The 13176-nt window shown below is 38.3% G+C and overlaps 1 protein-coding gene across 1 annotated transcript in view; it reads right to left on the bottom strand.

Annotated features, from left to right (window-relative positions):
• The window catches only part of RABGAP1L (RAB GTPase activating protein 1 like), a 799508-nt gene that overhangs the window by 28946 nt on the left and 757386 nt on the right, over positions 1-13176 (bottom strand). The window contains 1 exon segment of the mRNA XM_033198684.1: positions 11361-11453. Coding sequence (XP_033054575.1) covers positions 11361-11453 — 93 coding nt within the window.

Genomic DNA, 13176 nt, shown 5'->3' with positions numbered 1-13176 from the left:
TAAAACATTATTGAAAAACATATCAGCCGGGCGCGGTGGCTCACGCCTGTAATCCCAGCACTTTGGGAGGCCGAGGGGGACGGATCACGAGGTCAGGAGATGGAGAGCATCCTGGCTAACATGGTGAAACCCGTCTCTACTAAAAATACAAAAAAATTAGCTGGCCGTGGTGGCGGGTGCCTGTAGTCCCAGCTACTCGGGAGGCTGAGGCAGGAGAATGGCATGAACCCAGGAGGCGGAGCTTGCAGTGAGCCCAGCTCGCGCCACCGCACTCCAGCCTGGGGGAGAGAGCGAGACTCCGTCTCAGAAAAAAAAAAAAAAAAAAGAAAAAAGAAAAACATATCTACCAAAAAAGATAAAAACAATCCCAAATCTCTTTCATACTTTAAATAAATTCACAATAGAATTCGACTCAGTGTTAAAATACTGGAGAAGGCTGGATGCAGTGGCTCGTGCCTGTAATCCCAACACTTTGGGAGCCTGAGACTGGAGGATTGCTCGAGCTCAGGAGTTCAAGACCAGCCTTGGCAACATGGCAATACCGCATCTCTACAAAAAAATTTTTTTTAATTAGCTGGGTACAGCTGGGCGCAGTGGCTCATGCCTGTAATCCCAGCACTTTGGGTGGCTGAGGTGGGCGGACCACTTAAGGTCAGTTCAAGACCAGCCTTGCCAACACGGTGAAATCTCATCTCTACTAAAACAAAATAAAAAATTAGGCGGGTGTGGTGATACACACCTGTAATCCCAGCTACTCGGGAGGCTGAGGCAGGAGAATTGCTTGAACCTGAAAGACAGAGCTCGCAGTGAGCCAAAATTGCACCACTGCACTTCAGCCTGGACAACAGAGTGAGTGAGACTCCATCTAAAAAAAAAAAAAAAAAAAAAAATTAGCTGGGTGGTGTGGTGTGCACACATGATCCCAGCTACTGGGGAGGCTGAGGTTGGAGGATCACTTGAACCCAGGAAGTCAAGGCTGCAGTGAACTGTGATCATGCCACTGCATTCAGGCCTGGGTGACAGAGTGAGAACCTGTTTTAAAAAAAAAAAAGAAAGAAAGAAATACATAATAACAGGAAATGCTTACACTGCCTTGTAGGGGGAAAAAAAACCCCAATAAATAACTGGAGAATCTCATTATAACAATATAAACAATAAATATTGACTGTAGGTAGTGAATTTTCTTTACTGTTGTCCTTTTCCTTTTAAAAATGTTTTCAAGTTTTCTACAATGAATATATATTTGTAATAGGATTTAAAAAATAGTTTTATTAAGGAAAAAAAATTCAGAATTTTAATTCCATTGGAAGGGATAAGATGCCAAAATGAGAAAAAAAAATTTTAAGTCCACTTCTGTTAGAAGGTCATATTCTACACAAAACCATATTGGATCCTCCTTTTTGACCAAGATATAATGTAACCCCTCAGAAGTGGTGCCTTGCTAGGAACTCTTCCCCAGATGTTCCTGAGAAGACTGTGTATGCTCTTGTAGAGGCAATTTGTACTCATCAGATTCTGTCTGTTCCCCCAATCTACAGAAGTTCCACCCTCCCACAGAAACTTAATAAATGTAGAGACTGAAAAACAGATTTCTAAAAAGCCAGAGCTTCTACAATGAAATCTTTCAATCTTTGCCTAAGTAACACAATTTCTAGCAGGGGCTGAAGAGTTAAGCCTTTATTTCTGATATATCTATTACTCTTTTTCATGGAAAAAAAAAAAACTTAAATACTTATAGGAAACTTAGATTAAAAAAAAAAAGATTTGAGAAGCTTTTTCAATAAATTTCCTACTAGCCAGGAAAGAGTAACAATACCAGCACAATTTCAACATGACATATTTCACAATGCAGCTGCTTAGCGAGGGAAGAGATTTTTCTCATTTCTTGATAAATCTCTTCAAGAAACTAAGATAAGACTACTTCAATAGCTATTCCCGAGTTAAGTGTCCTATTGCTATTGAAATTGTACTTGTATAACCCCAAAGTACAAAAACCTCCCTCGACTATTATGTACATTACATCCATTTGGCACAAGTGAAAATGTTGCCACTACCAGTTTTTCAGGTTACAATTATATGCTTAGAATTGAGTTAAAGTAACCTCCAGGTAAAGTCATAGGATGTTTGTGGAAAAATACTTTGTTCAAGTATTTAGAAATCATACCAGGTAGCTACTTCACTGTTGATTAGAGATAAATGTCTGATGGATTGTCTGTTATATAAGAAAGAGGTGTGAGTTCAGCTGAAATTCTGACTAGTAACTTCTCATTACAATGACTGTTGCAACTGAAACCCTTCCTTACAGACACACAGTTAAAGGTGCAAGGGCAAGGGTGGGAAAAGATTTGGGAGAAACTGAGAGTCTCGGTCCCTGCAAAGCAAAATAGCCTAGAGGGCACGCCTACTGGCTTTTGCTTTAGCAAGAAGCTTCAATTTAGTGTCTGCAAAGCAAGCAGCACAGTGGGAAGTGTCAGACTCCTGCTCTGCACTCACAGACAAGTGGGAAAGCAAGCTACGGGGCCAAAAATGCAGTATCATCCTCCAAAGTATGAACCCAGGGTGAGTGCTACTGAGCACTACAGTGAGACCCTGCTACTGAGATGGAGATTTTCTACAAAGAACTTGCCCACACTTACCTACTGAGGGCTAAACAGAGCTTATATTACTTGGCTGTCTTTTACAGTTCTTCTCAAGGAGCCTAAACTGTTTTCAATACTGACCCATTCCAGAAAAAGTTTGCCTGTATTCTAGAATGGAGAAGAGAGTTTGGTTTTGATGGTCTTGGGAAAGGTAGTAACCCTGCTTGGTTCATTTTGAAATGTTAACAAGGGTTGCCCATGGGAGACAGACTTAAAGTCAGCCCCAATAACCTTAGTCAGCCCAGAGAAATTCATATGCTCTAAGTTTGCACAAGCAGATGTGCTGACTGCTCAAAGCCTGAAAACAAAACAGGCAAACTGGTTCCCTCTTGCCTTTCAGAAAAGATTATAGGAGACACTGCTTACATAACTCTTAACACTCACATCACACTGTCTGAAACATATACTCCCCATCTCACACAACTGACACCATTTGAATAAAAAGCAGATAACAACTGTCCTCATAGTTTCACCCCTCATGGATACGAGATGTACAGCTGGGAAAGTTTGGTTAGTAACTTTTGGGAGGAGGATACTGCATTTTTCAAAGAGACAGACACTGATGTTACAGACATACATAGATTAAAAAAAGCAACTTACCTCCTCAAAAGTCATAGACCAACTACCGTTTTCAATCATAGGTACAAAGACAATTAAAAAAAAAAAGAATATCCAATGAAATTGAACACCTACTAAAATATTTATGAAATGGCAATAACAAAAACAGACACTTCTTAATGCTCTTTTGCTTTTCCTTCGAGTGTCATATAACTCTAAGTTCTCTCTGGGACTGCAAACATTCAATGGAACAAAGTATACTTGAGGCAGCTAGTGGGCAAGTCTCAACTTAGGAAGACTCATATCCTCAAACTCCTCCCTCTCCACACTGCTGTTTACAGTTTGCATGAACGACTAAAATGTTGTACGTGGAACTATTAAGGAACTACGGTGTGAGGTGTTGATACTGTGTTGTTAAAGCTGGGTGGAAGGAACTTCCTTATATGACAAGGTCAGAAATCTTGCAAAACAGTTCATCTTCAGACAAAAGAATGAAATTGCTGGGCAGAGTAATGCCAAAAAAAAAAAAAAATGGATCCTGGATCTCACGTGTACCTGGGGGCTGAAGTCTGGGTGAAGCAGTTCAAGGGATTGTGAATGTCATTTATTCCAAGATGAGAAACCAGAGAAATGTGAACTTGTAATTAAAAGTAAAGAAACTAAGTTTTAAAGGAAAAAATGACGAGGAGGGAGGTGGCTTTATAAACCCTAGCTCAATATTTTGGGTGTTGTCTGCTGCTATGATGAATTCTTGGCACATGGTTTTAAAGCCTTTTAAGGGTCAGGAGAAAATGTTTTCCTAAAAGACTCAGTGCAAATTTATTAGCAACACCACACTCAACGCTCACATATTTTCTTTTGGATACCTCTTTTAAAAGAGTTGACAGCTATCATATTCAAGTTTTCAAATGCCTACAGATAGAATGTTTAAATATCTATGTTGTCCTTAAATGAAGATCTGAGAAAGAAAATATGGATATTTGAAGCTTTTTACTTTACTCATCACATCCAATTTTATCTTTGTAGTGGAAAATTTCAAATTTTTAAATGTCAAACTAAAAACAAAATCTTGTCAGTAATAAATGACAGCTGGCCAAACAGACTGCATTTCTTTTAGCACTTAAAAAACTATCTCAGATTATACTCTTGCATAGAGGTCAGCAAACTTCTAGTGTAAATTGCCAGACAGTAAATATATTAGACTTTGCAGGTCGCATGGTCTATGTTGAAATTTCTCAACTCTACCAGTGTCATACAAAACCAGCCATACATAATAAATAAATAAATAGGTGTGGCTGTATTCCAATAAAACTTGGTTTACAAAAACTGGTAGTGAGCCAGATTTGGCCTATAAACCACAGTTTGCAGATCCCTGCTCTACTCTAGCACACAAATCAAATTTTCAAAAAGCAAATGCATTCTAGATGATATAGAAACATATTAGTGTCAGGTAATTTTCTCAGTAATACTTAAACGGAAAAGAAAACTTTCTAAAAATTAATGAAAGTTTCTTGAAAACTCTGACGATCATCAATAAACATACTAGAAATTCTTAGTGTGCCGAATGCATATTCTTCCCCCAAGGGTTAAGTATAAGGGACTAAAAGACCAGCATTGTTAGAAATCGCCCACTCCTGATTAGCTATATTGCTTGAGAAGCCAAAAGGATTTAGTTTCGCATCTTCACCATCCTACAACAATGAACTCTCTGGGTTATCCAAGCTCAAAGAGAAAGTGGAAGCCTTCTGAAGTTTATCATTAAGTTACCATAGGCATATAGAAAACAACCTCATGTCTATTACTATTCCTTAAAAGCACATTATTTCATAGCATAATATTTCCAAAAGCCAACACAGTCTCTGTGATGTGAAAAAATAATAAAATGTAAGTTTATTTGCTCTGGCAGAAAAACGTGGTTTTTTTTTTTTTTCTGTTTGTTTTTTTTTAGATGGAGTCTTGCTCTGTCACCCAGGCTGGAGTGCAGTGGTGCCATCTCAGCTCACTGCAACCTCCGCCTCCCAGGTTCAAGAGATTATCCCGCCTCAGCCTACTGAATAGCTAAGACTACAGGTGTGTGCCACCACACCCAGCTAATTTTTGTATTTTAAGTAGAGAAAGGGTTTTTACCACGTTGGCCAGGATGGTCTCGAACTCCTGACCTCAAGTGATCCACTCGCCTCAGCCTCCCAAACTGTTCGGATTACAGGTGTAAGCCAACGTGTCTAGCCAGAAAAATAATTTTCAAAGATGGATTCACTTATCTTGACTCCCCTGAGTAATAAAGGGTCCAACACCAAAAAGGGCCCAACAACTTTTAAAAAAATCTACTCCCTCATTTTTATAGGTTAGAAATGTACCCTAATTTAAACTTTTCTTCATTTGTCAAGTTTACAAGAAATGTGGTAATTGCTCTAAATTATTGCATTAGATATGTAAGGATGGCAAAAAAGTACAATTAAGCTTTATTTCAAATATTTCATTTGTATTATTTTTACTATGCACAATAGCTAAATTTGAAATTACATGTAGGAGCAACTGCTCTACAAAAACTAGTATGTGCAAGAAAAAAACTGTGGAAACATAGAAGAATCATTTCCTTTGTTTAAATTACATTTTGATTTTAAAAATTACTGTTTAATCTGAAGAACGAGGTTAAACATTCTAAATTTAATTGTACTGAACATGGATAAGACACTTCAATTAGAAATTATGTATTCATAATACTATCTGTGTCCCAAACCCAAGACAGTGTAAGCATTCCAGATTCTTTTTTTTTTTTTGAGGAGGAGTCTCGCTCTGTCGCCCGGACTGGAGTGCAGTGGCCGGATCTCAGCTCACTGCAAGCTCCGCCTCCTGGGTTTATGCCATTCTCCTGCCTCAGCCTCCCTAGTAGCTGGGACTACAGGCACCTGCCACCTCGCCCGGCTAGTTTTTGTATTTTTAGTAGAGACGGGGTTTCACCGTGTTAGCCAGGATGGTCTCGATCTCCTGACCTCGTGATCCGCCCGTCTCGGCCTCCCAAAGTGCTGGGATTACAGGCTTGAGCCACCGCGCCCGGCGCATTCCAGATTCTTTTAGTATTTTCCCATCTAGAACAGGTAACCTTTATTATGCTTTGGGAGATTCACTGAATTTAATTAATTAGGGGTGTGTGTGTGTGTGGTGTGTGTGTGTGTGTGTGTGTGTGTGTGTATTTATTTATTTATTTTTGAGATGGAGTCTCGCTCTGTCACCCAGGCTGGAGTGCAGTGGTGTGATCTCGGCTCAATGTAAGCTCCGCCTCTCGGGTTCGTGCCATTCTCCTGCCTCAGCCTCCCAAGTAGCTGGGACTACAGGTGCCAGCCACCACACCCAGCTAATTTTTTTTTTTTTTAGTAGAAATGGGGTTTCACCGTGTTAGCCAGGATGGTCTCGATCTCCTGACCTCGTGATCTGCCTGCCTCCGCCTCCCAAAGTGCTGGGATTACAGGCATGAGCCACCGCACCCGGCCTTTTTTTTTTTTTTTTTTTTTTCCTTGAGACAGAGTCTGGCTCTGTTGCCCAGGCTGGAGTGCAGTGGCATGATCTTGGCTCACTGCAACTCCCCCTCCCAGGCTCAAGCGATTCTCATGCCTCAGCCTCTCGAGTAGCTGGGACTACTGGTGCTTGCCAGCACACTCAGCTAATTTTTGTATTTTTTAGTAGAAGCAGGGTTTCACTGTATTGGCCAGGCTGGTCTGGAACTCCTGACCTCAAGTGATCCACCCGCCTCAGCCTCCCAAAGTGCTGGCATTACAAGCGAGAGCCACCATGCCCGGTCAATTAGCTGTGTTTTTTAAGGCTTAGTTCACATTTGTGCAAATAGTTCTTTAATTAAACCAGAAAAGCATATCATTCTCCAAAGGTAGATGAAGGCTAAAGATCTCCAAAAAGTACCATCAACTGACACCATCACTAGAAAACTTTCCTCACAATAGAAACAATTCATCTCTTTAAGATAGAAAATATTTTAATTTCTGAAATTGGTAACTTTGCTTATTAAGGGCTTAGTTACTAGTTTCTAAAATACACTAAAAACAGCTATACACATGTTGATGAATGTGTGTTTTCTGGGGAACCTGTATAAAAATGAAAACATGCTTACTTCTACAGCCAAATCTTTATCCTAATTTCAGCTTACTAGAAATCAATCACTAAATTTACAAACCAAAATATTAGAGTAGACAAATAATTTTACACAAATCTGGTCAGGTCCAAGTTAAGAAGGAAGATAAAAGAGATTTGAAATAAATATTCTACATTGTTCTTCCAAAAAAGTTTCCTTTCTGTCTCTTGGAATCTAGTCATGAAGAGAAACAGAAAGAATAAAGGCTATAAAGCAGTCATTATGGTGTTCACTGAGTTTAAAATATAAACTGATGCCAAGCCCAGGTAGCACAGGCAGTGCATGTATATGTGTGTATGACCTACGTATATATGTTTATATCTGTGTGTATACATACAATGTACAACATATGTTCTATCTGGAAATTAATGGGCTTCACTAAAAACTAATGTACCACCCACTGTGTTGGCTTTTATTCTACAAATATGAACACATATAAGATCAATAGTCACTAATTAGCTCTAATTTCAACAGGAAGCTCTCCCTCCTGCAAGGCTTCTAAACAGGTACCTCTGGTGTGACTTAGGGTTCATGAAAGGAAAAGGGTAGCCTAAATGACAATCCTCCTGGAACATTCGGCTTTTTTTTTTGGAGATGTAATTAACACATACTATATAAGTCATGTTTTTAAAATGTGCAATGTAATGATTTTAGTATATTCACAAAGTTGTGCAATCATCACTACTTCCTAATTCCAGAAGATTTTCATATGTCAAGTTTTAAAATTTAAATTTATACTAACATTATTTCATTTCTTTCTTTGTGGTTGAGATTTAAGTGTTGAATAAAGGTGACTATAGTGATATAACCTGAGCATGAAGATATTTACATATGTCATAAAAATAGACATCAAACACATGTTTACATAGATATAGCAAGAAATATGACTGTTGAGAGCTACATCTACATTGTTGGATCTTTAATCCCACCTCCAGGTTCCCTGTGATAGCCCTTTTACATATGCCACCATGTCTAAGAGAAATAGTATTGAACTGAAATATCTCTTAAAATATCTTATTATATAACATATGTGGGCTTTAAAAAATAAATTTCCAGGCCGGGCGCGATGGCTCAAGCAAATCCCAGCACTTTGGGAGGCCGAGACGGGCGGATCACAAGGTCAGGAGATCGAGACCATCCTGGCTAATATGGTGAAACCCCGTCTCTACTAAAGAATACAAAAAACTAGCCGGGCGACAAGGCGGGCGCCTGTAGTCCCAGCTACTTGGGAGGCGGAGGCAGGAGAATGGCGTAAACCTGGGAGGTGGAGCTTGCAGTGAGCTGAGATGCTGCCACCGCACTCCAGCCTGGGCGACAGAGCCAGACTCCGTCTCAAAAAAATAAATAAATAAACAAATAAATAAATAAATTTCCCACAACCTTGCTAACTCTCTTGTCATATGGCAAGCTAGGGTGTGGAAATGACTTTTCAAGCAATATAGATTATAATGTTGAGGAGGGGCTGTCACTGAACTGGTGCAAGTTCTCACTCAATGCCCTTCAAGATGTTCCCAAGTCAGTCTTTAAGAGTTTACATTAACTGGGTTCCCAGTCCAAGATCTATGAATTATAAAGTGCTCATTCCCAGGACAGAGATCTTATTCTTCACAGGATTAAATTTAGAAGATGTAAAAGGTATTTTCTAACTTTGCTACTTTAATTAAGATAATTATAATATGGCTTCTTAAACTACATATTGATCATCTTAAAAACCAAATATGTTGATGGTTAGAAACTTATGTTGTTGACTGCCACCTTGAAGGTGTAATTATAATCTAAGAACTATAAATTTGCCAAGTGTATTACCAGGACAAATGCCTAGACATTATTAAAAGAGTGTAGAGACATTAGATGAATGTACTGACAAGTTACCACAATAATCTAAAAGAAATAGCGATAGAGGGTATCAGATAAGTGCAAATAAGAAGCAACAATAGTTGAACTTAAAAAGTAATGCCTGCTTTCAAAACAAAAAGTTTACTCCTACTTTAATCTCTCAATAAAAACTATACACATTGATAATCTTACATGCTATAAGTAATTTAAAAATAATGTACATCTTACTATTAATGTATACATACCTGCTTTGGCACAAAAAACGATGTAAGACACAATAACAAGTTCAATTCCAGCCTAATTTTAAATGTACAAGTTTGGTCTTCCATTTCTCTCTTACTTTAAAGCATTCTTCACAGAATTTATTCACAACAATGGTAGTAATAAGAAAATCAGAATGATGTTAGCAAAAGGAGAGCTTCATTCTGGATGCTTAATAATAGTTTATAATTACCACCTTCCAGCCTTTCTAAAGCAGCATGCCATGTGATTTACATTAAAAGTTGGTTTTATTGAGGGGATGTTGGTGGTGAAAATTAGCTTCAAATGTTATCTGTAAACATCTTATCTGTTAATAATTACCTGCTATAGAAGTATGTGGGATTTTATCATCAGATCTTGAACCACTTCTATAAGCAAGGGGAGATTATTAGTTGGCAATACTTGAGAAAAATGGGAACAATCAATAAGGGACTAGAGGGGAAGACCCACATAAGTTGGCATTATTCTAGTAATAATTGCATAATTTGTAGTAGTAGGCTTCATCAAATAACAGCCATTTATTGAATGCAACTATAAGCTGAGTCCTTAACATACAGCATCCCTCATCCTTGTAATAATCCACCAAGGAAGCAGATACACTGTATCTTTTACAGATAAGGAAGAGGTTCAATAACTAGTCCAAGACGCTGAATGGTGGCAGAGGGATTAAAACCCTCAATATAGAGTCCAAATCCTGTGCTCTAAAAAAATGAGCAAGATTTGAGTTCAGATCTGTCTGACTACAAAATCTACATACTCCTACCATGTTCCTCTGTACACATCCTGTGTTATTCAATTCAGCAACAGAGATAAGATATTCTGTGTGACTATGCTGCCTATGTCCAGCTCTGACCACATAAAGATAACTCTAGTTACAAAAGTGGAAGTCATCCCAATGTGGGTGATTTAATTAATAATGTCACACAGTCCATTTATTGGCAGGACATTTCGGCACTGCTGCTTAGTGCTGAAAATACAGTATTCTTTTATCTTAGTATACTGATGTGGAGGGAGAAGGAGCTATTATGTATCTGTATGAGCCTGAAAAATTAAAGCATGTTGAAGAGAGACAATATTTTACTTGGAAAAAAATAAGTTGGAAATAAGTGTTTCCCAACATTGCATCCTGGGAACAGTGTTGCTAATTACCACTGAAGAGATTCACAATTAATGAACATATTAAAATGAAATTCTTTTGATTCTGAAACTTCATACTATAAGTCAAATATCACTGTTGTTCAAAAATTCATCTGTGGAAATAAATGTTGCAACAAACACCATTACTGTGCTCAATATACCTTTGTGATTTTTATTTTTCCTTCCAAGTGAGTTGGTATTTTTAACATTTGCTACAGATAGAGGCAAGTTTGAAACATCCTTGTGTCAGTCTTGGAACAGTTCACCTGCTACAAGTCTTTGTGGATATGACCATGCACAGCTAAAACAGTACTTTGCCATTTTTCCTTTTTGTTTCATTTTTGAAAGTAGAAAGCCACTTTCTTTTTCCCCTCTTTCTCTCAGCTTCTTATGAAGATTCCCAGTATAAATGCAACAGCTGGAGTTACCTACAAATATACAAACTGAAAGAAAAGAAATATTATGGTTGGCTATTTGGGAATCTCCTGAAATGAAAACATACCTGGACAGTTAGCATGATCAGAGAGTGTCTAAATCAATCGAGGAGGAACAGAGGGAATTGAACTTGCCACAACTGCTGCTTTAAGTAAAAAAAAAAAGAAAAAAAAAAAGGTACTTTACTGGGATTGGTGGCTCGTGCTTGTAATCCCAGTTACTTGGGAGACTGAAGTGGGAGGATTGCTTGAGGCCAGGTGTTCAAGATCAGCCTGGGCAACACAGCAAGACTCAGTCTCATTTAAAATAAAAAAGAAGGTACGTTGATAGGTGCAACATATTTCTCATACCTTGTATCTGTCCATTGGGTCTTCCTGTTGCAGCTGACTCTCTCGCATCGTCTGATATTCTTTCTCATATTTCTTCAGCTTCTTGGTTGGTACCTGCAGGGATTTGAGGAAAACCATGTTAGACAAGGGCGCCATTTATGAAAAAACATTCAGATGTGTTTGCTAAATTTCTGGCATTCTAAGGGAACATGCCCACCTCAAAGTTAGGAGAAAAATACAGACTCCAGAGTAGGGGTTGGCAAACTTTTCCTGTAAAGGTCCATGCAGTATATATTTTAGGCCTTGTGGGTCATATAGTCTAGGTTGCGAAGATTCAACTCTGTCATTATTCCACAAAACCTGCCATGAGTGATACCTAAACAAATGAGTCTGGCTGTGTTCCAAGAAAACTTAATTTACAGAAACAGGCTACAGTTTGTCCACTTCTAAAATTGCTGATGTCACAAACTTCTCTTGTTAATGTATTTAATAGTGCTATTAATTTTAACTTTCTTAAGTATAATTCACTCATATCCTTCTATTATGTTTAAAATGAAAATTATTATGTTATACAAGTAAAAAATTTAGCTACAAGAAATGTTCTAAAATGGCCTGGGCATGGTGGCTCATGTCTGTAATCCCAGCACTTTGGGAGGCTGAGGCAGGCGGATCACTCGAGGTCAGGAGTTTGAGACCAGACTGGCCAACATGGTAAAACCCCATCTCTACTAAAATTAAAAAAATTAGTCGGGCATGGTAGTGGGCATCTGTAATCCCAGCTACTCTGGAGGCTGAGGCATGAGAATTGCTTGAACCTGGGAGGCTGAAGTTGTGATGAACCAAGATTGCACCACTGCACTCCAGCCTGGGTGATAGAGCGAGACTCAGTCTCAAAAAAAAAAAAAGAAAAATATTCTAAAACGGAGTTAGTATACTGAAAGGTTTTAGTGTTTGACAATGAAAACTCAAATATAGAATCATTGTGCTGTATGAGATAATAGAAAGTCATCTAAACAACTCATTTATTTCTTGTGAAAATTATGTCATCCACAAAAGACAGTAGTTTACTCTTTTCTGAAAAAAGACTAGAATCCTATGGACTCTTCAAATTTTAAAAATAGACAAATAAGCACAGCATAGTATAAAAGCCCTCAATAAATAGATATTTAACCTGTCTTAGGGGACAGTGGTGCACATCTACAGTCCCAGCTACTTGGGAGGTTGAGATGGAAGAATTGCTTGAGTGGACAAGTTCCAGGCTGCAGTGCACTATGACGGCCACTTACTCTAGCCTGGGCAACAGAATGAGACTCAGTCTTTTAAAACAAACAAACAAAAAAACTCTCCTAGCCTCAGTTTCTTCATCTATAAAATAGCAGGTAAACAAAATTTCTACCTCATAATGGTGTCGGGAGAATTAAATGAGTTAACAGAGAGGTATCTAAAACAATGCCTGGTTCATGGACATTTTTAAATTTTTTTAAAAACAAGTATTCAATCAAAATTAAGGTATTAGAACTTATTCTGTTCCATAATACATATTAAATATACTTGTAGTCTTTCTTTGGACAAAGTTATAGAATTCCTTTACTTATTTATTTTATTTTAACTTTTGTAGAGGTGGGTCTGGCTATGTTGCTGAGACTGGTCTCAAACACCTGGGCTGAAGTGATCCTCCTTCCTCAGCCTCCCAAAGCACTGGGATTACAGGCATGAGCCACTGTGCCTAGCCCATGATTCCTTCAAACATCAAAACCTTTCCTTAATGTTTTTGTTTGGTTTAAGATTACAAACATGCTATGTTGCAAACTTCTTGCAGATTCTGAGAAGGAAAGGA

This window comes from Trachypithecus francoisi, unplaced genomic scaffold (assembly GCF_009764315.1).
Source record: "Trachypithecus francoisi isolate TF-2019V2 unplaced genomic scaffold, Tfra_2.0 Lachesis_group5, whole genome shotgun sequence".
NCBI classification, from domain to species: domain Eukaryota; kingdom Metazoa; phylum Chordata; class Mammalia; order Primates; family Cercopithecidae; genus Trachypithecus; species Trachypithecus francoisi.
Note: the sequence above shows the minus strand (reverse complement) of the source record. Positions and strands in the feature narration are given on the sequence as shown.